This window comes from Oncorhynchus mykiss, chromosome 32 (genome assembly GCF_013265735.2).
Source record: "Oncorhynchus mykiss isolate Arlee chromosome 32, USDA_OmykA_1.1, whole genome shotgun sequence".
Classification (NCBI taxonomy): domain Eukaryota; kingdom Metazoa; phylum Chordata; class Actinopteri; order Salmoniformes; family Salmonidae; genus Oncorhynchus; species Oncorhynchus mykiss.
In genome coordinates this window covers 15922636-15948203 of record NC_050572.1, presented here as the reverse complement: position 1 = coordinate 15948203, position 25568 = coordinate 15922636, and the positions used below count along the sequence as shown (strand labels likewise).

The following is a 25568-nucleotide window of genomic DNA, read 5'->3' as shown; positions in this document are numbered from 1 at the left end:
CCTGGGAGCATCTCCCTCTTCCTGCAGGGTTTTATCAGCAGCACATCTACTGTCTCTACCACTAGCTAATACCTTAGTCTGGGCTCCTTGATAATAAAGCACAGTGAGCAATCACCCAGAGGCCCTCCGAGTCCTGAGTGGACAGCATGGCAAGAGTGTCTCCCTCAGTCTCCTTCAACGGTTGTTCTGGAATATGTTTCATGGGCTGTTCTAAAACATGCTTCCATGGTGATGGGCTACTTGGTCCTGTCGATCGATGAGTGTGAACAGGGCTGAGAGGAGACGTCTTGTTTGGGAAAGACATTGATGGTGACGAGACGTTCCCTGTTCTTTCTCCCTCCTGTGACATCAGAGATGGTACATGCCTTCCCTGGGTGGAGGTTCTATCCTGTAGACCCTGCCGAGCCCCGAATCCCACCTCCCTCTGCATGCTCTCCGGGAAAGCAGTGCCTGAATCACTGGCCTGCCCCACTCCAACAGGAAGTTCCTGGTTTTGTCAGAACACACTACAATTCAGAATCTGGATAATTTAGATATTGATGATACTGTGGGCTGCTACAGGCACTTAAAGGGCCCTCCTGACTGCAGGTTCCCAGACAGCCTTCTCTTTTTGTCTGGTTCCATCATCTCCTCAGATTGATGGTCCATGTTTAGATGGGGCATATGGGTCTCATTCTAATATGCTCTTCTCCTGAAGCTCTGCCTGTCCCATTGACAGCCTGCTCGGTTAACATGTCTGGGGGAAGTTGAGGCACATCTGGTGGAAGTGGAAGGTGTGGGGAGCCATACTTGGTTCTGTAGGCGGTATCCCCCTTCCCAGAGTACAAAGAAACTTGCTCTGCAACTCTGCAAACATTAAAGCAGTGACTCGCTCCTGCAGGTTCATGCTCTACATCGGTAGTGTACGACCCTACCTCACACAGGAAGCGGCGCAGGTCCTAATCCAGGGACTTGTCATCTCTCGTCTGGACTACTGCAACTCTCTGTTGGCTGGGCTCCCCACTTTTGCAATCAAACCCATGCAACTTGTCCATAACGCTGCTACCTACCTGGCGTTCAACCTTCCCAAATTCTCCGATGTCACCCGGCCCCTCTGCATACTCCACTGGCTTCCGGTCGAAGCTCACATCCATTACAAGACCATGGTACTTGCCTACTGATCAGCCAGGGGAACTGCCCCTCCCTACCTTCAGGCTCTGCTCAAACCCTTGGCCCTCCCACCCAATGGTGAAACGAGCTTTCCCCTGAAGCCCATCTTTTGGAAAACATCTAAAGCCCTCCCTCTTCAAAGAGTATGTTAAATAATTCCGCAGCACCTGGATAGGAGCTTCTGCTAAATGTCAAATATAAAAATGAGATGCAGGTGCCTTTTGGTCCACTGTTAGAGAAAGTGACATGGGGAGCATTTTAAAACATTATAGGCATTTTACACTAACAGTACATTAATTACTATAATAACAATTGATGACAATCAATTTGCTGAAGTATAGCCTATTGACGAAGCAACACTTCCTCTGCATCTGAGATTACCTTTGTGCTGTGGGGTAAAACATGAGGATATGGAGCTCTGTTTGGTGACAGGCATCTGCATTTTGGTCTGTGTAAAATTAGGCGCCACTGCTAAGCTTTATACTCCAGACCGGACCAGAGGATTCAGTGTTTTTGAGATGGGTCGCAATGACCTTCTCGAATGTGAAATGAAGGGTTTTTAAAATAACAATTGGGAAAATGGATTCAGTCATTGTCTCCACAAGCTCAGAGCAAGGAAAACAGATAGTCTTTTACAATCATAGACATTGCATCTGTCCCATTATGGTGTCAGAGAGCACAGCCAACGTCATTGAGGCCATCTCCATGTTGAAGTAGTCAATTGTCTTCTTAATTTATTTTGGTACTGTCCATATGTAGATCGTTTTTGGTCACAAGTCCAGGAATGGCTGAAGAATTGCAACATTTACCTAGAACTAACGCTGCAGATAGCAATACTGGGTGATTTGAAAAGTCATAGTTACTCATAATAATTATTATTTTTGGAAAAAAATCATCTTTAATTTACAATATGTAGAAGCTATGAGAATAGAAAGGTTCAGTACCTTTGTGAAGCATCACAGCACAGTTGAAAGATATATGGCAAATAGAAATCCAAAATGGATGATGTTAAGAGATAGATGGAAGGGGTTGAATGGAGCTGAAGGGTGGGACTAATAACAACAAGATAACACATGTAAAACATACGGGGTCTGTAAAATTTATATAGGTTCAGAAATGTTGTGAAATAGCACAGTTAAAAATAGAAATCAAACTGCATGGACATCAGAAATAGAGGAAGTTTATACGTATAAACTGAAGGTAGAAGCCTAAGTGTTATTGTTTATTAGTTTACTCCAATTGGAGGAGGGGTGGTAGGGTTTGCGGGGAATAATAAAGGTATATTTAAAAAAAAGTGTTTATATGTATGTATATATGTATGTGTGTGTGTATATATATATGTATTTATATTTACATGTATATATGTGTGTGTGTGTATTTACATGTATATATGTGTGTGTGTGTATATATATATATATATATATATGTATGTATATTTACCCAAAACATATATGGGGGATTGGAAATGATGCAGACAATTACATTGATGGAAGCAACAATCTATCTTCAATATTAAAGCTGATCCACCCCTTAAAAAAAAAAAGTATTCTTCTACTATCAGTTGGTAAACAAACTTAAAGGGTTAATACTGCCACCTGGAAGTGTGTTGTTTGAACAGGTATAAAGTCAAGGTTGGAATGTTTGCTTACACGTGTAATTCATTGGCTGATCCTTCCTGGTGATCTGGACGGAATTATGTGATTCTTCCTTAACTCATTGGAAGTCCCACCCAGTTGACTACTTCAAAATTATGAAAGTCCTCAATGGAGCTGCCCATGCTAAAACAGGCTTTTGGGCACTAGAGTCCTCTATCTTTTTAATTACGATAAAGAATCATAGTAATGGAGTATATTGTTTTCATGACAACATTCAATATGAGCACTTTGACTGGGTCATGGCAAGAAGGGATCCAGCTTTTGTCAAATTAAGGTCAGATTTGTAGCAGGTTTGGAGAAATAACATAACAGTATGATAATTATGTTAATTAAGGTTAGGCAAATGATTAGGGTGACCTAAAGTGCCCAAAAAATATGGACGCTAATTTGACAAAAGCTGGACTCAGAACCAATGGGACAGAAGTTTTCCAAGGTACAGTACCTTTTTTTTGCCTTTCCTTTGATGTCTAGTGTCCAGTCAAACCCCACACTCCTGTGTTGAAGTCTGAGATTATGCTTTGGAAGTTTACGTGGTAAGAAAGGATAGGCTTGCATACACGAATGAATAATACGTTTGGAAGCCAACCTTCTTCGATTTGCATTGAAATCCCCGTTTGCTTTGGATGACAAAATAAAGACTAATGAAACAGGAACTTCACCCACGACATTTGTCAAAACATACACTAACTAAAGCTGGCATATCAGAGCGACTGTAGAGGTACAAGGGGAGAGGTTTTTTGTTTCCCACATTTTTTTCTAATTCGTTTTTTTTAACCTGGCAAAGCAATACTTTTTTTGTCTCGCGCGCCAGATAGTTCTTATAAAAATCCACTCACTCACTTTATGACAATATCAGTAGAAAATGTCATTTAAAAAAGCTACATTTCGTCAAGTGGGGACAAGTGTCTAAATTGTCTTGTTTGCTTTTTAATACTTATTTCAAATGATATGACTTTAATTAAGTGAGGCACAGAAGGGCACCTTATGTTTTGACGACTGTGGGTCCTTTGGTTCCGCGAGGGGTGTGTTTACACCATAGACCGTGAGCGGTTTACGCTGATGTCACTTCAGTTTGCCAAGAGGGTGAGTGGAATATTCCTAGCAAATGTTGATTTATTATTCAGATATTGGTCGGATAACATGTGTATACGATTTGAATCGCCGTACCAGCGATACCGTAAATTGTCCTCACTTATCCATCCAATATAATGTGTCCTTAAGTGTTTGTTTAGGCTAAATAAATCACAAAGGAAACGCTAACTAGCTAACGTTAGCTATTTAGCTAGTTTATTTTTCATAAAAGATCTCATCACTTTTGAAAGTTGTTGTTGATATCTATTTATCTTGTCATGGCCCTTGCCAATATCTGTAATGAGATGAATTCACCACTAATTTAGCAACATGTAGTTAGCTAGCTAAGCTACATTACGTGTTTACAATCCAAGAGTTCTTCTTCCTGCTTTTCTTCTCTCTTGCTATAGTGACAGCAGCTAGCTAGCTAACATGACAGATCTGTAACGTTACAGCCACAGTTTAGTCAATTAATTTACTTTGATATGTATTTTAATTGGCAGTTGTTCACTTACTGATGTCACCCTCCAACTCTTAGCTATTGGTTTGTCTGACCTTCCTAGCTGTCAACACTGTTTATACTGTAACTGAAGGATTTTAAATAGATTTGTGTTAACATGTATTACTTTTAATAGATCAAGTTGTGAGAGCAGCATTCACCATGTTTCACGGAATACCTGTCACGGGAGGTATGGGAGGAGGTAAGTTGGTCCTTTGTAGCTCAGTTGGTAGAGCATGGCTCTTGCAATGGCAGAGAATTGGGTTCGATTCCTGGGACCACCCATACATAAAATATATGCACGCATGACTTAGTCACTTTTATCCAAAGCGACTGTCTGTGAAATGGCATATGTTATTATATATTGAAGGCCTAGTGCAGTCAGAAACACAACTTTCCTGTATTTTATATATCCACACTGAGGTTGGAGTAATACTGTGAAAATTATGATAATACCCTTTTAGGGTAAGAGCTGTTTGAAAATACCTGATATTTCTGCCTATTTTGGTGGGATTGAGTTTTGGCCAGTAAATTAGTTAATAGACTAATAAGAAATAGTTCCCAAACTCTGCCAATAACAACACATTTTCTGTTTTTGCCTCTGCACTCAGACCACACCCAGACAGTCCAAGCACAATTATTGCTTGAGAAATTGCTCCTTGTTAAGAAGCAATTTTTTGTTTGTTTGCATTTTAATTGAAAGCAATCACGATAAGGTATTGTTGTTACCCATAAATTATTTGATATTGAGATAAAAACTGCTGCATTGGAACTTTCAAGTTTGCCTTGAAACAGTCACAGATGGGGTGGCAGGTAGCCTAGTGGTTAGAGCGTTGGGCCAGTCACCGAAAGGTTGCTAGATTGAAGGTAAAAATCTGTCGTTCTGCCCTTGAACAAGGCAGTCACTGTTCCTAGGCCGTCATTGTAAATAAGAATTTGTTCTGCAGTTAAATAAAGGTTAAAATAAAATATGCACTTTATAGACATGATCATCAGAAATGTGCTTGTCTTATAAAGCATCTGTAACTGTTCTACTTTTATATTTCTCTTCCTTATAGCTCCTGCCAATAAACCTGAATTGTATGAGGTAAGTGGTGTGGAGTTTTGTAGGGTTTGCATAATTGCCTCTTGTGGCATATTTGGTGGAGCTCTTTTAGATATTTATTTTGGCTGTGAGTTTCCTGTTGTAACCTGCTTTTTGTACCTGCATTTTATCAGAAAGAAAAAATAACAGTTTTCTGTTTTTTTAGGAAGTAAAATTGTACAAGAATGCAAGAGAACGAGAGAAGTAAGTGAACATTGACTGTAAATTAATAATATAAGCTATTCACAATCCATGTAGGTTAAATGTTAACATTGAGCATTGTGCTTGTATTAATCAAGGTTTGACAACATGGCAGAGCTGTTTGCTGTGGTGAAGACACTTCAGGCCCTGGAGAAAGCTTACATCAAAGACTGTGTGACCCCTAATGAGTGAGTTTACACTTCACTGGTTGTCTACGCATGTGTCATGGACTGTAAATAAAGGTGTGTGTGTGTTAAAAAATTGTCTGTATATGTATGAGGTTGTTTCAACATTAGAGTTTGAAAATCTGTTATGAGATTGATTACTGTGTGTTTCTGTCAGGTACACGGCTGCTTGCTCCAGGCTGCTGGTGCAATACAAGGCTGCTTTCAAACAGGTCCAGGGATCTGACGTGGGTTCTATCGATGACTTCTGCAGGAAGTACAGAGTGAGTTTATATCAGTCACACTGCTTTGAGTAGAGTGCCGGTCTTGCAAATATAAGATGTAATCCACTCAATGTAACGCATAGTGGCTGATCCCAGATGTATAAGTGCTTTAGGCAACTCTGCGGGCTGCTGAACAATAGTACAATATCTGAATATGAGTAAATTGGGTTATGCCATATGTTGTTCTCCTCTCCCTTCTCTTTTATGTTAGCTTGACTGCCCGCTAGCTATGGAGAGAATCAAGGAGGATCGACCAATCACCATCAAGGATGACAAGGGCAACCTGAATCGCTGCATTGCAGATATCGTATCGGTAGGTCTCTTCGCCATGTCCATGACATTAAACACTGACTGAGTGATTTCAATCCCTGTGTTCACTTTGGGCTTTTGGCCAACATTGAAGCCTTTTACAGCCCCATATAGATTGAATAATAAAGTGCATTCTGTTTCAGCATTAAGTCATTTTCTTAATTTGAATCATTCTCTGGCTCGTCCCAGAACACTGTGTTGGTGCGCCCTTAAGGGATATGTTCCGCATTGCGTCAAACAACATTGATGAATACGCTGATTCGGTGAGCGAGTTTATTAGCAAGTGCATCGGCGATGTCGTACCCACAGCAACTGTCGTACCCAAACAAGAAACCGTGGATTGATGGCAGCATTCGCGCGAAACTGAAAGTGCGAACCACTGCTTTTAACCAGGGCAAGGTGACCGGAAACATGACCGAATACAAACAGTGTAGCTAATCCCTCCGCAAGGCAATCAAACAAGCTAAGCGACAGTATAGAGACAAAGTAGAGTCGCAATTCAACTGCTCAGACACGAGGTATGTGGCAGGGTCTACAGTCAATCACGGATTACAAAAAGAAAACCAGCCCCGTCGCGGACCAGGATGTCTTGCTCCCAGACAGACTAAACAACTTCTTTGCTCGCTTTGAGGACAATACAGTGCCACTGACATGACCCGCTACCAAAACCTGCGGACTCTCCTTCACTGCAGCTGACGTGAGTAAAACAGTTAAACGTGTTAACCCTCGCAGGGCTGCAGGCCCAGACGGCATCCCCAGCTGCGTCCTCAGAGCATGCACAGACTAACTGGCTGGTGTGTTTACGGACATATTCAATCAATCCTTATCCCAGTCTGCTGTTCCCACATGCTTCAAGAGGGCCACCATTGTTCCTGTTCCCAAGAAATCTAGGGTAACTGAGCTAAACGACTACCGTCAGTCATCATGAAGTGCTTTGAGAGACTAGTCAAGGACCATATCACCTCCACCCTACCTGACACCCTAGACCCACTCCAATTTGCTTACCACCCCAATAGGTCCACAGACGACGCAACCACACTGCACACTGCCCTAACCCATCTGGACAAGAGGAATACCTATGTGAGAATGCTGTTCATCGACTACAGCTCAGCATTTAACACCATAGTACCCTCCAAACTCGTCATCAAGCTCGAGACCCTGGGCCTCAACCCAGCCCTGTGCAACTGGGTACGGGACTTCCTGACGGGCTGCCCCCAGGTGGTGAGGGTAGGTAACAACATCTCCACCCCTCTGATCCTCGACACTGGGGCCCCACAAGGTTGTGTTCTGAGCCCTCTCCTGTACTCCCTGTTCACCCACTACTGCGTGACCATGCACGACTCCAACTCAATCATCAAGTTTGCAGACGACACTACAGTGGTAGGCTTGATTACCAACAACAACGAGACGGCCTACAGGGAGGAGGTGAGGGCCCTCGGAGTGTGGAGGCTGAAGAAATTTGGCTTGTCACCAAAAGCACTCACAAACTTTTACAGATGCACAATCGAGAGCATCCTGTCGGGCTGTATCACCGCCTGGTACGGCAACTGCTCCGCCCACAACCGTAAAGCTCTCCAGAGGGTAGTGAGGTCTACACAACGCATCACAGAGGGCAAACTACCTGCCCTCCAGGACACCTACACCACCTGATTTCACAGGAAGGCCATAAAGATCATCAAGGACAACAACCACCCGAGCCACTGCCTGTTCACCCCGCTATCATCCAGAAGGCGAGGTCAGTACAGGTGCATCAAAGCAGGGACCGAGAGACTGAAAAACAGCTTCTATCTCAAGGCCATCAGACTGTTAAACAGCCACCACTAACATTGAGTGGCTGCTGCCAACATACTGACTCAACTCCAGCCACTTTAATATTGGAAAAATTGATGTGAAAAATGTATCACTAGCCACTTTAAACAATGCCACTTTTATATGTTTACATACCCTGCATTACTCATCTCATATGTATATACTGTACTCGATACCATCTACTGCATCTTGCCTATGCCGTTCTGTACCATCACTCATTCATATATCTTTATGTACATATTATTCATCCCTTTACACTTGTGTGTGTATAAGGTAGTTGTTGTGAAATTGTTAGGTTAGATTACTCGTTGGTTATTACTGCATTGTCGGAACTAGAAGCACAAGCATTTCGCTACACTCGCATTAACATCTGCTAAACCATGTGTATGTGACAAATCAAATAAAATGTTATTTAAGTGCCACAGCAAATTGCATCCCACATCAATCCTGCCAATATCTGACAGGGCCGCTGAACAGAGAGGAACTACTTGATATACTGGTATCATAGGACATATAACGCTCACTCGTTGATAGGCTTGGACTGATTGGACCACACATTTTAAAGAGTATGCTTGTGCTGCAGTAAATTTCAGGTTGCTGACAGATGGTGAAATAGTCAGTCAAACATTTTTGCCCTCCGTCTCTGTTTCTCCTCTCTTATCCCCAGCTCTTTATCACTGTGATGGACAAGCTACGTCTGGAGATCCGGGCCATGGATGAGGTAAATAGATCGGACTGAGACAAATGACAATGAACATTAACATATCACCTATAATTAGGTCTGGGAAAACCTTGGGGTCCCTATTTATAGGCTACATAGCCCAATTTGAATATTTTACCATTTATTGGCAAAAGATCTGATCTGATTGGTCAAAAGTTCAGAATTAGGCTGCCTGTGGAAACGCAGCCATATAACTTGTCAGGTAATGTGGTTAGGGACTACACCAGGCCCTATGTTTGACTGACTGACTGATTAATTGGTTTGAATTGTTCAGATCCAACCAGACCTGAGAGAGCTGATGGAGACCATGAACAGAATGAGCAACATGCCCCCAGACAATGAGGCCAAGGACAAAGTCAACCTCTGGTAAAGATGTACCTCATTTAAACACATTGAGGGGCTGGTTTCCCCTACACAGGTTAAGCCTAGTCTTAGACTAAGTAGCACATTCAATGGAGAATCCTCATTGACCATGCTCTTTAAACTAGGCTTAATCTGTGTTCGGGAAACCGGCTCTTGTTGTCTAAGAATGACGAAGTAGGCTTAACACTAACACAGAGTGACGCGGCGGTCTAAGGCACTGCATCTCAGTGCTAGAGGTGTCACTACAGACCCTGGTTCGATTCTAGGCTGCATCACAACCGGCCGTGATTGGGAGTCTCATATGGCGGTGCACAATTGGCCCGTCCAGATTAGGGTTTGGCCGGGGTAGGCCGTCATTGTAAATAAGAATTTGTTCTTAACTGACTTGCCTAGTTAAATAGTATAGTAATTCAGAAGCTAAAGAGTTGCTTGTTCTCCTCTGTAGGTTGACCACTCTCAGCAGCATGTCAGCCTCTGATGAGCTGGACGACTCCCAGGTTCGCCAGATGCTGTTTGACCTGGAGTCAGCCTACAATGCCTTCAACCGCTTCTTACACTCCTCCTAATCTACCCACATCATCCAGGACTGTTGTCACCTTTCTTATATCATTGTACAACCCCTTCCTCCTCTCCTCTACACATCTCCAAAGTCATCACCCCTGTTTGTGCTTTGTATTATTCCATTGAATAGTATATTTTTTTCCTCCCATCTTTGGTACAGTATCTCTGTCTGTCTTCTCCTTTGAACGCTAACCTAGACTCTTGGCAGCATCCAGTGCAGTGGCCTTGCCTAGTGGGGTGGTCTTCCTGTTCAGTTGGATGCCTTGTTGAGTTGTAGTTCTCCAGCCTGAGTGACGGTGTACTGTGTTAAGGCTGCTTGTATCAGCCTGCATTCTTGAATCTACGTAGAACCATGTTTACTACTGGGTTTGAAACATCAACACAAGGCCCAGTGAGTCTGATCCCTTTATAAGTCACTTTAGCTGAAGACGAGACGTAAAACATGTCAAAAATAAAGTGACCGGAGGTGGTTTGACGTTTGGTTGGCTTGATAAGGGATGGAGAATCTCTTGACAAGTGATGGAAATAACATTTAGAAAAGAACAAACTGCAATTTTTGGGTGAAATCCAGTATATTGCTGTTCCCCATCTGCACTCCGAGACAGTTGTACTTGTGTAGAGGTTATTACTTTAACTCCAGTTGTAACAGATGGTTAGGTTAACTTGGTTCACATATGAGTTGTATGTAATGCACCCTTATTGATGATTATGTTGAAACACTCTGGTGAAGGAAATGTGGCTGTTGTCAATGGCTTTGTTTTTCTCTTTTGATTTGAGTAAAATATTATAGTAGTACTACTACTTCAGTTAATGTGCATAATTAAGCTTTTCTTTAGATGTGAGGGTTTGGCCACATCAGGTGGGCAATGGAGACAGGTGGATTCATAGAATTCTCTCTTCATTTTGGGATGCTGACTAAATGTGTTTCACCCCTCAATTATAATTAGGGAGAGCATATTTATTAAGATTTATCATTGTAAATAATGCAACTTTGAATTTAAAAAAAGCATGTAACTTTTTTTTTTTTGAAAAAAAAAAAAATAATCTACCTCCAACTTTGGTGTCCGCCTTTAATCATGTTTTAATATTTATGTGTGAATTCTATGGTTATTCATTGCACCTTTTGCTTTGTATCTTGGACATATTGATAAGACATTCGGTTAAGAAAATAAAGAATACGGCTCCTTTAAAAGCGGTCGGGAACGGGTTCAGCCGCAAAGACGCGTCTCCAGGACAACAAACAATTACAAAAAGAACCCGATATGCGTTTTTTCTATCCAGCAGCAAACCACCATTGGCTGTCGCTGATATCCTTGAACCGGACCTTTTCAGTGCTTTCAAAGGAGACCATGGGTAATTTTTATTTTAGGGATATATTTGTGAATGAATGTATCGGTGGGCAACGACTGATTTGATCAGTAACCATTCAACATTAGCCCAGAAGTTCAAAGGGGCTAGCTTGCATGCTGCTGGCTGCTAAACAACATAGCTAGCTAAAATCAAGGGGTTTTTATTTAACTCATTCAAACGAAAGGGTGGTGAAGATTCCAGCTCCAAGAAGTTGATACCTTGAATCACATGTTTTCAGAACGTTCATGATCAAACTTTTCTTTGCAGAATTTCAACTTGGGCTGAGACTGTTACATTGTAATTAAGGCATGAGAAACATCGCACAGAGTTATCTAAACAAAGAATAAGGATGAACGTCACAGAGGTGGAGGATCATATTTCCATGAAATATGAAATACAAAGAAGACTTGGAAAGGGGGTAAGTCATCTAGGCTTTCTCCGGTTTTTATAGTTCTGTGAAAAGTTATTTGTTGGGAAGAAGGTCGAACTTATGAATGACAGCTGTATTGCACGCTGCTGTCAAACAATAATAGTATCTACAAAAAGCAATTAGTAATTTACGTTTTGAAAATGTATTTTAAATGAATAATCAAATTACTTTCAGTTACACACATTGCTACATTTCACTTTTTCCTCCCCAGTCTTTCCATTAAGAAAAATTCTTACAATTCCCCAGAATTAAAGTTCCTTTGAATAATGATGTCATAAGCTAGAGGATTGTCTACTTTTTCAGAACAAGCTGTTTCTTTCAGCCAGATCAGTAGACTTTGATACTAGGGAAATAGAAAAATCAGTGACTTCAGAGTCCAAAGATTTTGTTTTGTTTATCCCCAGACATAGACATAGAATAATGGAATCTCTGCCTTCATCCCCTTTGACAAACCAAGAAGAGAGTTTCTCGCCATGTGTTATAAGCATCCGGGAGGCTAGATCTATCTCTGAACTGTATAGTGCCAGGTGGTAAACCTGGGACACTGTTGAGTCATGTAGATACATCATACAGATGCTAACTAATCTTCCCTTGAGGGGAGGCCAATGGTCATATTACACTTGTTAACAGTTAACTACAGTTTAATTTGACCCAAGAAAATAATGTGTTTGGGCACTATTCCCAGGTTACAATACCAAGAATACCATCATAAGTTCCAAGACAGTAATTTGTCAAAAACATGTAAGAAAGTCTTTCTTGACAACCCCTATTTCTCCAGTTTTCGTTCCATCTGATAATATTAAAGTAAGCCTTGCTTTGCTTGTTAAGCAGGATGTCATTGACGCCAGGTGGGACTGGCCACAGAGGGACCAGTGTCTAGTGAACCGGATCATGTGTTCTCTCAGCTCAGCACTGGGCTGTCTGTCGGGGGACCCATTGTCATAACCAGTCACCTTTCCTCGATGTGCTGCTGACTCTAAAAGTGCTTAGTAATGTCTCTAGAACGTTTTGTATTTCCTTACTCTCCACTCTACTACACTGTCTGTTTTCATATTGTGATTTTAGTTTCTCTTGGGGTTCAACTGCAGTCTTGTAGCAGTTTGTTTAACCTTTAATCCTTATAATGATTCACTAACAGTTTTATATTTCTTTATCTGTGTCCAGGCATATGGGATTGTATGGAAGGCTGTGGACAGGCAGACAGGAGAAGTTGTGGCTGTTAAGAAAATATTTGATGCCTTCAGGAATAGGACTGATGCCCAGGTTTGTGATACATGATGATATTGGTCATTGACATTGTCTGCCACTAACAAGGTGTAGCTACAGAGGTATAACCTTAATACTCTATATGTAGTGCAGGTTTCTGGAGCATACCAAAGAAAACTGTTCAACAACCTTGACTATATCTAATTATAATTTTATGAAATACTGTAACAGCCAGGGGTTCTCAAACAGCTTGTGTATTATTTTTGTTGTTGTTAATGATGAAATAGATTTTCAATTAAGATTGACTTGTCACAATGTTTTTTTTCTCAACAGCGGACATTCAGAGAAATAATGTTTCTTCAGGTAAGAATGAATACCTATATCAGTTAGTGTAATAGTGTTTCTTACGTCCCTCTCCTTTCCCCAACCTGGGCTCGAACCAGGGACCATCTGAACATATCAACAACGGCCTCCCACAAAGCATCGTTAACTATCACTCTGCAAAAGCCATGACCTTTGCAGAGCAAGGGAAACAACTACTTCAAGGTCTCAGAGCAAGTGATGTCACCGATTGAAAACGCTAATAATGCGCACCGCTAATTAGCTAGCCATTTCACACCGGTTATATTAACAACAAATGGAAAGTTGAAGTGGGTTTTGTTTGAAGGGAGCACAAGCTCCCAGCCTGCAGTCAGCTCCACAGCCAGAGTGGAATGGCCCTGTTGCTGTGGAAACTGGGGCCGTGCTTGCATACCGTAATGTAAACACCAGATGGCTCCTGCTCTTCAGGAAGAGTAAAAAAGTTGTGAATAACATAGGCAAGAACCAAAAATCTCACGTAAACATGGTCTGTCCACGAGAGATTATGGATAACAAAATGGACACTAAAATGTTTATGGCATGGTTTTTAAATGAATGTGTAAACTGATCATTCCCTATGCTAATGTGACAGTTCTGTTGACAGTTCTGTTGAGTTATTCTGGGGGGTAGGGTGTGCCATACGTAAACTAACATATGGAATTATTTTAAGATGGTGGATAATTTAGCTATTTGATTTAGAATTTTAGGACCCTTGTCGGTGTAAAACAAATATATACAAAAATTGGTTTGACAAAATATAGAATTTGGCCTTTACTGCTATAGCCCATAGAAGCATATTGAATAAAACATTCATAAATGGCAAAACAAACAGTCAAAAGGAGATATAAGAAAGCTCAGGAAACATTTTTGTTCTTTGGACACATATTTAAGCCTTCTTTTTTATTTGCACAAAACTACCTCCATACTTCCATTTAAAAGATAGAACCGGTACAGGTGACCTTTTTCATTTATCTAGGCAAGTCAGTTAAGAAAATAATCTTATTTACAATGACGGCCTAACCCAGACGATGCCAATTGTGCACCGCCCTATGGGACTCCCAAACACTCCTGTTGTGATGCAGCCTGGAATCGAACCAGGGTCTGTAGTGACGCATCTAGCACTAGGATGCAGTGCCTTAGACCGCTGCGCCACTCAGTAGCCCAACGTTCAGACGAGTCCCGTGACACTTGTGGGGGTCGTACAGCAAAACTGAGAACTCCATCGACTTCATGGGAATCTCATCTTTCCATAGATTGGTTCATTATTAGTTAAGCCAAACCGTTCGGACACTACAGATGTTTTAGTGAGAAGATCAATTTTCGGAATGTCTCGTGGTCTGACAAACACCGCTGTAGCCTGGCCACTTTCCAAAAAGTACCCTAATTGTCATACTTGAGTAAAAGTAAAGATACCTTAATAGAAAATGACTCAAGTAAAAGTGAAAATCACCCAGTAAAATACTACTTGAGTAAAAGTCAAAAGGTTTTGGGGTTTTAAATATACTTAAGTATCAAAGTAAATGTAATTGTTAAAATGTACTTAAAGTGTAAAAAATAAAAGTATTAATATATTTTCTTACGGTTAGCCAGGGGCACACACCAACACTCAGACATAATTTACAAACAATGCATTTGTGTTTAGTGAGTCCCCCCAGATAAGAAGAAGTAGACCCAGGGATGTTTTCTTGATAAGTGTGTGAATTTGACCATTTTCCTTCCTGCTAAGCATTCAAAATTGAACAAGTACTTTTGGGTGTCAGGGAAAATGTATGGAGTAAAAAGTATATTATTTTCATTAGGAATGTAGTGATGTGAAAATTTACTTTACTTAAGTAGTACTTTAAAGTATTTCTACTTAAGTACTTTACACTACTGCCTTCCATCTCAGATGCAGAAGGCCAACATAGGTGGATGCAGTGGATTGAGACACAGCCCATGCAAAAAACTATAGTTCTAGCTTAAACAGATGGATGTTGATGGATTTTTCTTATGTTATTTCGATTGATGCATGGGTGCTACTCTGCAGTATTGGGGAAAGTTTGCTGTGTGATTTTGGTGCTTAGTTAATCATTCAGATGGTGACCATATATTCTGTCCTCATGAAAGTGGATAGAAAACTGGTCACACAGGACAAGCAAACAGTGTGGTCCGCTTTTATCGGCCTCCAGTCTCCACCATCCACTCCAGCCAGGGAAAACAGAGGCCAGGGCCTTAAGCTGTGTGTGAATGTCCATAATAAGGCTGTTACTATCTCCCACAGAAACACTGGCACCCCAGTCTCTGGATGGTTTACATCACATAGCATTTCAACATTGACCCATTCCAACACCACCTAGACTGTTATGCCACCATCCCTAAGAAGATTCTCCCTTTTGTAGTCAAACCAAATCACATTTTATTTGTCACATGCACCAAATACAACAGGTGTAGACTTTACCATCAAATGCTTACTACAAGCCCTTAACCAACAATGAATGCACTTTTAAGAAAATGGAGTTAAGAAAATATTTACTAAATAAACTAAAGTAAAAAAAACATTTAAAAAAAGTAACAATAAAATAACAATAATGTGGCTATATGCATGGGGTACTGGTACCGAGTCAATGAGCGGTAATACAGATTAATCAAGGTCATTTGTACATGTAGGTAGGAGTAAGGTTACAGCAGTGTAAAAACAAAGGGGGGTGTGGGTCTATGTAAATAGTCCGGGTGGCCATTTGATTAATTGTTCAGCAGTCTTATGGCTTAGGGGTAGAAGCTGTTAAGGAGCCTTTTGGACCAAGACGTGGCACTCCGGTACCGCTTGCCGTGCGGTAGCAGAGAGAACAGCCTATTACTTTGGTGACTGGAGTCTTAGAAACAATGTTTAGGCCTTCCTCTGACACCACCTAGTATACACAATACCAGTCAAAAGTTTGGACACATACTCATTGAAGGGTTTTTCTTAATTTTTTCTATTTTCTACATTGTAGAATAATAGTAAAGACATCAAAACTATGAAATAACACATATGGAATCATGTAGTAACCAAAAAAGTCTTATATTTTCAAATATATTTTAGATTTACATTCTTCAAAGTAGCCACCAGTTGGAACCAAACATTTCAATTTTGGACTCATCACCAAAGGACAGATTTCCACCAGTCTAATGCCCATCTCTCATGTTTATTGGCCCAAGCAGGTCTCTTCTTATTATTGGTGTCCTTTAGTAAAGGTTTCTTTGCAGCAATTCGACCATGAAGGCCTGATTCACACAGTCTCCTCTGAACAGTTGATGTTGAGATGCGTCTGTTACTTGAACTCTGTGAAGCATTTATTTGGGTTGGAATCTGAGGTGCAGGTAACTCTAATGAACTTGTCCACCGCAGCAGAGGTAACTCTGGGTCTTCCTTTCCTGTGGCGGTCCTTATGAGAGCCAGTTTCATCATAGGGATTGATGGTTTTTGCGACTGCACTTGAAGAAACGTTCAAAATTCTTGAAATTTTGCAGATTGACTGACCTTCATGTATTAAAGTAATGATGGACTGTCGTTTCTCTTTGCTTATTTGAGCTGTTCTTGCCATAATATGGACTTGATCTTTCACCAAATAGGGCTATCTTCTGTATGCCACCCCTATCTTGTCACAACACAACTGATTGTCTCAAACGCATTAAGAAGGAAAGAAATTCCACAAATTAATGTTCAACAAGGCGCACCTGTTAATTGAAATGCATTCCAGGTGACTGCCCTCATGAAGCCTTGGGCTCCAGAGTGGCGCAGCGGTCTAAGGCACTGCATCTCATTGCTAGAAGCATCATTACAGACAGATCATTACAGGTTCAATTCCAGGCTGTATCACAACTGGCTGTGATTGGGAATCCCATAGGGTGGGCGCACAATTGGCTCCCAGCGTTGTTAGGGTTTGGCCAGGGTAGGCTGTCATTGTAAATAAGAATTTGTTCTTAACTCACTTTCCTAGTTAAATAAAGGTTATATAAATAGAAAGCCAGTTGAGAGAATGCCAAGAGTGTGCAAATCTGTCATCAAGGCAAAGTGTTTGTTTAAAAAAAGTGTAACACTTTTTCGGTTACTACATGATTCCGTTTGTGGTATTTCATAGTTTAGATGTCTTCTCTATTATTCTACAATGTAGAAAATAGTACAAATAAAGAAAATTCCCGCAAATGAGTAGGTGTGTACAAACTTTTGACTGGTACTGTAGGTCCTGGAAGGCAGGAAGCTTGGCCCCAGTGATCTACTGGGCTGTACGCAGTACCCTCTGAAGCACCTTAAGGTCGGATGCCAAGCAGTTGCCATACCAGGCGGTGATGCAATCGGTCAGGATGCTCTCGATGGTGCAGCTGTAGAACTTTTTGAGGATCTGGGGACTCATGCCAAATCTTTTGTCTCCTGAGGGGGAAAAGTTGTTGTTGTGCCCTCTTCACAACTTTCTTGGTGTGTTTGGACCATGATAGTTTGTTAGTGATGTGGACACCAAGGAACTTGAAACTCTCTACCCGCACCACTACAGCAACTTCGATGTGAATGGGGGCATGTTCGGTCATAATATTGTTTTAATTAATTTACGGTGGTCTTTGAGGACTGTGTGTGCGTGCTTATGTCTTTTTCAAACAGTTATGTATTTCTCCCTGCAGGAATTTGGAGATCATGCCAACATCATCAAACTGCTGAACGTCATCAGAGCTCAAAATGACAACGATATTTACCTGGTCTTTGAATACATGGGTGAGGACTCTTATGTGGATTGTCTATTGACATCCATTTTGAATCTTCTGTCGGTTGACTTCAGGATTGTGGTGATTTGTGAAATGGTTGCACGCTATATAATATTACATGCCTATTAATAATAACAGATATACATGCAAGATGCTTGCATCGATGACTCTTGATGGTCAAAATCACCCTGATACCCAATAAAATACATTTTCAGGGCTTTCCCACTGTATTTATTATTTTCCACCTACCTTGTAATACATTTGATGAGGTCGGCCATTATGAAATAACAACACAGAAAGAATGTAGGCAGTCAGGCAGGCAAGCTGCAAGGTTATGCAGCAGTTTAAACCTGGCACCAGAGGGAGGTGTGAGAGGGGAGGGCTCTTCTCCTCTTGGCTGCCTGCGATGCCTGCTGAGTCCACACATTGGACTGCTCTCTGATCTCTGCAGGCTAATCTCTGAGTGTGGGCCAACATCACGGCACATGTTTTCCCTGGCACACCCCACCATGGAAAATGCCTCCTTTGTCCAACCCTGGCTAATTTTGGGGCACTGCAGAAGTGTGCAGATTGTTTATGGGAAACGTGACGTGTCTGGTTTGTTATTCATTGAGTGCTTTATTGAAAGGTGACATTATTCTGAGTGTGGTATGGATGAATGTTCAATGCTGGATGATTCCTGTTGGTTATTAGTATTTTTACCAGCTGTGTGTTGCAGACACCGACCTGCATGCGGTGATAAAGAAAGGCAACCTGCTGAAAGACATCCATAAACGCTATGTCATGCATCAACTCCTCAAGGCCACCAAATACCTGCACTCAGGCAATGTCATCCACAGAGACCAGAAGGTACAGTAGAATGTTTCAATTGCCAGTGTACTAAGAAGTGTGCATATTGAGAATATGACATTATTGCATTTGCAGATGTGCTGGTGCCACCAGTATGTGTGACGCTATCCAATTCTTCTTTTTCTGGAGGAAAAACAATTTGGATGACATTATTGAATTTGCATTCCTCTTCCCACAGCCGTCCAATATTCTGCTTGACACGGATTGCTTTGTGAAGCTGTGCGACTTCGGTTTAGCAAGATCTCTCTACCAGATCCAGGAGGATGCTGGGAACCCGGCGCTGACAGAGTACGTGGCGACACGGTGGTACAGACCTCCTGAGATCCTGCTGGGCTCCTCAAGGTACACATGCACTGGGACCTGCTGTAGTTTCTCAATAAACTGAGCCACTTCTTCAGGCTTGAATACATGTCTGAAAGAGTGAACTGTTTTCTTGATTTAGTGTTAACTTGGGTTTCTTATCAAATAATGCACCCAATGGGAAGGTAAGTATTCTTGCAGAAACCTGTCAGTGCCTGTGAAATCACTAAAATACTTTGATTTCTCCTATAGGTACACAAAGGGTGTAGACATGTGGAGTATAGGTTGTATCCTAGGAGAGATGCTGCTTGGGAAGCCCCTTTTCCCTGGAACCTCCACCATCAACCAGATAGAAAAAATCATGAGTGCCATTCCATACCCTAGCCCAGAGGGTGAGTATTCATTCCTGGCTGCACAGTTCACAGAAAACTGCTAGTGTGCTATTTGCTTGTTGAGCACTAGTGGTGGAATCAAGCTTTTATGCCTCTAACTGACCAAGTTAACTGACCAACTGATCATTACTTAAGTAATGATATGTGATTTTGTTTTCAGACGTACTTTCGATCAGATCTGAGTATGGTGCCTCTGTGATTCAGAGGATGCTACTGAGGTAAGTCATAGCGGAAGTCCTACAGAAGTAAATATGTCTATATAAAGGTGTCTAGACATTTTGAGAGCTTGAGACTATAAGGTTCTATCTGCAGTTTTGTCAAAATATAGTTATTGATATTGCCTTGTTATATTCAAAGTTATCTACCTATATAGTACTCTAAATACCCCCAATTGATGCTGTTAAGTTCAAAAGAATGCAAAATAAAATTAGCAAACACCATTCAAACCAATGAGGGTTCGGAACGTTAAAGCCAATTATCTCATAATCATCTTTTTGCAGATAGAACCATATAGTTGCAAGCTCTTGATTTATTCACAGTGCTGCTGTCTGTATTTGTCTGCCTGCGTGGCCAGGCCCCAGGTGCCTCTAGAGGACCTTCTGCAGCCGTCGGTGCCCCCTGATGCCCTAGACCTGGTGTGTCGCCTGCTGGTGTTCAACCCAGATAAGAGGCTGACCGCTGAGCAGGCCCTGCAGCACCTCTACGTCTCCAGGTAACGTAGAAATCAAAACCAATGTATTTATACAGCACATCTCATACATTAAAATGCAGTGCAATGTGCTTCATACAAGTTTTTATAGGCTGGTTATCAATCGTGTCCAGTCAAATGTATTGTATAACGCCCTTTTAAATCAGCAGTTTGGAGTAACCCAGGCTAGACCCCAAAGGGCTAGGAAGCTGACTTAAGTCACAAATTGCATTATATACCCAAAGGCCAATATGTCACAATGCTAGAATCCTTTAATGATGCTAATACCGTTCATTTCTGTTATTTGTTGCATCCCAAATGGCGCCTTGTTCCCTACATAGTGCACTTCCTTTGACCTGGGCCCTGGTTAAAACTATTGCACTATGTTGGTTCGTTTTTTGCTTTTACAATGTTTCTGAGTAGTGCTAGTCTTGGATTTAACAGTGTTGTTAATTTCTATTTGTGTTGTGTTATGTCATAATCTTTGTGTTTTTCCCTTAATTTCACTGGAGATTCCACAACCCAGACAAGGAGCCAGGTCTGGACCATGCCGTGATCCTGCCTGTGGATGATGATGTCCAGTTGTCGGTGGTTCAGTACCGCAACAAACTGTACAAGGTAATACTGAGGGGAGGCAGGATGATGAACACCTGTCTCGTGTTCTGTGTTTGGTTGGCTTAGGGTAGATCATTACTGACAATTGTTGAACAGTTACTTATAGATTATGAAACAAGTTCCTTTCAAGGCATTATGAAAATATACTTTTTTATTAACGACTGAAAAAAGGCACAGTATCTATAATCAGTCTTCTCTATCCATCTTTTATCTCTGTCCCGTGGAAAAGATGATTCTAGAGAAGAGGACCACAAGGAGAATGCTACTTAATATCCAGCCCAGGCCGAAGAAGAAAGAGGAGCCGGTTTCTGGGTCTGGGTGTGACAGTGGAGACCATGGGAAGGAAAGGCCCAATGGGAAGAACAAAGGCGGGCCGGAGCCAGTCCCACTGGCTGGTGATGGTGGAGGGGACCTTTGGGTTAAATCCCTTCATGATAAGACTGAACACCAGGCTGCTCGTCCAGTTATCACCATACCCACCCCGGTACCTATGTCTACCCTGCCAGCCCTGGAGAATACCAGCCCTGCAGCTAGCCCCGTCATGGGAAAGACTACATATAATCCCATCACACATGTTGCCAGTGAGTACACGAACACACGCATATGGTCCCCAACATTCACATTCACATTCACACACACCTTCACACTTCATACACACAGGCGCATTCTTTCTCATGGTATTTGTCTTCTATTTCTCTCATGCAGATGGTTTTGTTAGAAGTCTGGCTGGACCACCTCACTATTTTCGCTCTGGTACTGCCAGCAGGAAATTGGAGCAACAGATGAGTGTTGAAAATGTAACTGTACTGCCAGCAGAGGGCGCTAACGGCAACACTGTTGTAAGTACCACTGTCATAAGAAAAACTGAGTTGTAATAGGAAAAACTCAGGTCCCAGGAAAGAGTTTAGTTACAACAGATGTAACAGATCATGTTAAATACAATACAACCTGCAACAAGGGAACAATAATAACAATTCAAAAAGATTGTTGGATTTGCAGAATAAATCACCTATTTTATATCCTCTTGAGAGGATCCTCATGTATGACGTAATACAATACCTACAGGTAACTGCCAAAATAATGGAAACATTTGAGTAAATGAGGGCTACAAAGTATATTGAAAGCAGGTGCTTCCTGAGTTAATTAAGCAATTCTTTATTTTATTTAACTAGGCAATTCAGTTAAGAACAAGTTATTGTTTACATTGACGGCCTACTAGGGAACAGTGGGTTAACTGCCTTGTTCAGGGGCAGAATGGCAGATTTTTACCTTGTCCGCTCTGGGATTCGATCCAGCAACCTTTCAGTTACTGGCCCAACTCACTAGGCTACCTACCACTAGGCTACCTGCCGCCCCAAAATTAACATTGGAATTAACATCCCATCATGCTTAGGGACATGTAAAAAAAAAAATGCTGGGCCGGCCATTCATTTGGCTATCAAGACTATGTCCCTATAGGATGACAGTGTCCCCATCCACAGGGCACGGGGGTGGCAGATATAGCCTCAAGGTTAGAGCGTTGGGCCAGTAACCGAAAAATCTGCTGTTTTAAATCCCGGAGCCGACAAGGTGAAAACCTGCTGCTGTGCCTGTGAGCAAGGCATTTACCCCCAATTGCTCAAGAGCCGCTTGACAATTGTGACCCTGGTCGTGATCCCACTCCCTGCGGGTGTCTCAGGGGGTGTTGGGATATGCAAAAAACACATTTGCATTACAGACTTGTTACAGGAAAAATATAAGCATCCCCCCAAAAAAATTATTATGAGTGGTCACTGAATGGTTTGATGAGCATGAAAACGATGTGAACCATATGCCATGGCCATCTCAGTCACCAGATCTAAACCCAATTGAACACCTATGGAAAATTCTGGAGTGGCGCCTGAGATAGCGTTTTCCACCACCATCAACAAAACACAAAATGATGACATTTCTTGTGGAAGAATGGTGTCACATCCCTCCAATAGAGTTCCAGACACTTGTAGAATCTATGCCAAGGTGCATTTAAGCTGTTCTTGTCCGTGGTGGCCCAACACCCTATGAAGACACTATGTTGGTGTTTCCTTTATTTTGGAAGTTACCTGTATGTGTGTACGTGACGTGTTTGTGCACATCATCAGTTTCTCCTCGGTCCTCGTACTAGGACCTTCAGTGATTAGTTGCAGCGTCACTTGTTCATAGCAAAATACAAGAGAATAAACTACACACAATTCCGTACATTCAGACTGACGCAACCTTCAGCTAGCACCTTGAATGTCTCAAATATAGACTACTGGATAGACAAGCATGTTAGTCGTGTGTATTACAGACAGAGACTGTAGATTTATGAGCCATTGTGTCGATCACTACGCAGCACAACACGTTCTTTTGAGTGTCCACTGCAAAATATATATGCATGGAGATGTTTTTCTGTAATCATTTCTCTCTCTTTTTTTGCTCTATCGCGCTCTCTATCTCTTTTCCTATCTGTTAGTCTATGGAGCAGATTCTGCAGCGCGGTCGCTCAGCACCTGTCAGCCACAACCGTTCCTTCTCCCTGACCCTCTCGCATCCCCAGAACAACCCGCTGGTCCGCAGAGACGAGCCCTCTGTGTCCTCGGGGATATGTGTCACCTCTGCACGCCTGGTGAGTGGACCCTACTATTTTTTTTTTTTTTTAATTTTTTTTTATTTTACCCCCTTTTTCTCCCCAATTTCGTAGTATCCAATTGTGTAGTAGCTACTATCTTGTCTCATCGCTACAACTCCCGTACGGGCTCGGGAGAGACGAAGGTTGAAAGTCATGCGTCCTCCGATACACAACCAACCAAGCCGCTGCTTCTTTAACACAGCGCACATCCAACCCGGAAGCCAGCCGCACCAATGCGCCGGAGGAAACACCGTGCACCTGGCCACCTTGGCTAGCGTACACTGCGCCCAGCCCGCTGGTGCGCGATGAGACAAGGACACCCCTACCGACCAAGCCCTCCCTAACCCGGGCGACGCTAGGCCAATTGTGCGTCGCCCCACGGACCTCCCGGTCGCGGCCGGTTACGACAGAGCCTGGGCGCGAACCCAGGACTCTGATGGCACAGCTGCAGTACAGCGCCCTTAACCACTGCGCCACCCGGGAGGCCCATTGCCCTGCTATTTTAACAAACTCATACTCTATGATCTCATATACTGTTGCTGCTGCCACTAGTGAGAAGACTTTATGTCAATGCCATGAATCATCTTCTGTAATGTGTACTTTTCCAATGTTTCATTATCACCCTGTTGAGAGCAGGGAACTCAGCTGCTGGCTGTGCTATGTTTTTACATTGTAGCCTAAATTTTGTTGTAAATGACTTGTCCCATATTCCCCTTCATAAAATGTTGGTCTCCCCCTCTAACCCATATTTTCTCTCCATTTGGTTATTTTTGGGGGTTAAACAAAGAACCAGCGGTCCCAGTCTCAGACACGAGAGGCACGGCCCCCTCCCAGGTTCAGTAAGAAGGTTTTCCAGAGTAAAGCCAATGTGGTGGCTGCCGGGGATCCCCGTGCCAAACTGGGCAGCTATTCTCAGGCCTATGGCACCATCAACAAGACAGAGCTGGATAACCTTATGAAGTGTCAACATCAACAGTAACCACCACACTATGCTGGATGTATGGGACACTGTCTGACATCAGACGGGCAATAGACGAGGGGACAGGGAACATGGAGCTATAGGCTAGTGGAATGTTTGGGGAGGAAAGTATTATTGCGAGACGAAAGTTAGGAGTTCAGCAGTACAGATTGGAAGTAACCATGGAGACATGGAAATCCATAGAGTAAAGGTGACAATGATTAAATGCCATCAACTTAGCCCCACTTCCTTTGTGAAATAATGACTCGCTGGGAAATGGGAACTATAGATCCTTAGCTTAATGTAACTAAATTTGCAAGGGTTTTTACAGTGAAATGCTTTATACTAGAGGACAGCAGATATACCAGTGTAAATATATACAGTACCAGTCAAAGGTTTGGACACACCTACTCATTCAAGGGTTTTTCTTTATTTTTACTATTTTCTACATTGTAGAATAATAGTGAAGACATCCCAACTATGGCATAACACATATGGAATCATGTATTAAGCAAAAAAGTGTTAAACAAATCAAAATATATTTTATATTTGAGATTCTTCAAAGTAGCCACCTTGATGACAGCTTTGCACACTCTTGGCATTCTCTCAACCAAGTTCACCTAGAATGCTTTGCTTTTTCAACCGTCTTGAAGGAGTTCCCACATATGCTGAGCACTTGTTGGCTGCTTTTCCTTCACTCTGCGGCCCAACTCATCCCAAACCATCTCAATTGGGTTGAGGTTGGGTGATTGTGGAGGACAGGTCATCTGATGCAGCACTCCGTCACTCTCTTGGTCAAATAGCCCTTACACAGCCTGGAGGTGTGTTGGGCCATTGTCCTGTTGAAAAACTAATTATAGTCCCACTAAGTGCAAAACAGATGGCATGGCGTATCTCTGCAGAATGCTGTGGTAGCCATGCTGTTTAAGTGTGCCTTGAATTCTAAATAAATCAAAGACCGTGTCACCAGCAAAGCACCCCCACATCATCACACCTCCTCCTCCATGCTTCATGGTGGGAACCACACATGCAGAGATCATCCGTTCACCTACTCTGCATCTCACAAAGACATGGCAGTTGGAACCAAAAATCTGAAATTTGGACTAATCAGACCAAATTTGGACTAATCAGACCGGTCTAATGTCCATTGCTCATGTTTCTTGGCCCAAGCAAGTCTCTTCTTATTATTGGTGTCCTTTAGTAGTCGT

The 25568-nt window shown here is 42.1% G+C and overlaps 2 protein-coding genes across 5 annotated transcripts; both read left to right on the top strand.

Annotated features, from left to right (window-relative positions):
• Positions 1–2926: 2926 nt before the first annotated feature.
• Positions 2927–10901, top strand: vps28 (VPS28 subunit of ESCRT-I). 3 transcript variants are annotated; one of them, XM_021559937.2, is made up of 10 exons: positions 2927–3078; positions 4511–4576; positions 5433–5461; positions 5625–5662; positions 5758–5847; positions 6002–6107; positions 6319–6420; positions 8893–8946; positions 9221–9312; positions 9755–10222. In XM_021559937.2, exons 2-10 carry the CDS (start codon positions 4537–4539, stop codon positions 9873–9875), a joined length of 672 nt encoding a protein of 223 aa, XP_021415612.2. In that variant the 5' UTR covers positions 2927–3078; positions 4511–4536; the 3' UTR covers positions 9876–10222. The 3 variants fall into 3 exon arrangements, with proteins under 3 accessions (XP_021415612.2, XP_021415610.2, XP_021415611.2); XM_021559935.2 differs by lacking the exon at positions 2927–3078 and adding an exon at positions 3185–3237 and having other exon boundaries at positions 9755–10901; XM_021559936.2 differs by lacking the exon at positions 2927–3078 and adding an exon at positions 3762–3887 and having other exon boundaries at positions 9755–10901.
• An 81-nt stretch (positions 10902–10982) lies between these two features.
• Positions 10983–24852, top strand: LOC110487995 (mitogen-activated protein kinase 15-like). 2 transcript variants are annotated; one of them, XM_036971438.1, is made up of 15 exons: positions 10983–11223; positions 11488–11638; positions 12815–12913; positions 13190–13219; positions 17852–17942; positions 18651–18781; positions 18960–19123; positions 19334–19473; positions 19634–19691; positions 20048–20185; positions 20674–20779; positions 21006–21357; positions 21482–21615; positions 23247–23399; positions 24190–24852. In XM_036971438.1, the coding sequence occupies exons 2-15, from the start codon at positions 11570–11572 to the stop codon at positions 24379–24381; spliced, it is 1857 nt and encodes a 618-aa protein (XP_036827333.1). In that variant the 5' UTR covers positions 10983–11223; positions 11488–11569; the 3' UTR covers positions 24382–24852. The 2 variants fall into 2 exon arrangements, with proteins under 2 accessions (XP_036827333.1, XP_036827334.1); XM_036971439.1 differs by lacking the exons at positions 10983–11223; positions 11488–11638 and having other exon boundaries at positions 12819–12913; positions 18638–18781.
• Positions 24853–25568: the final 716 nt, after the last annotated feature.

Coding starts and splice junctions, on each gene's coding strand:
- vps28 (XM_021559935.2), top strand. CDS start 4,537: ATGTTTCACGGAATACCTGTCACGGGAGGTATGGGAGGAG. Junction 5,462..5,624: donor ATAAACCTGAATTGTATGAG/GTAAGTGGTGTG, acceptor CTGTTTTTTTAG/GAAGTAAAATTGTACAAGAA. Junction 5,663..5,757: donor AATGCAAGAGAACGAGAGAA/GTAAGTGAACAT, acceptor GTATTAATCAAG/GTTTGACAACATGGCAGAGC.
- LOC110487995 (XM_036971438.1), top strand. CDS start 11,570: ATGAACGTCACAGAGGTGGAGGATCATATTTCCATGAAATATGAAATA. Junction 12,914..13,189: donor GGAATAGGACTGATGCCCAG/GTTTGTGATACA, acceptor TTTTCTCAACAG/CGGACATTCAGAGAAATAAT. Junction 18,782..18,959: donor TCATCCACAGAGACCAGAAG/GTACAGTAGAAT, acceptor CTCTTCCCACAG/CCGTCCAATATTCTGCTTGA.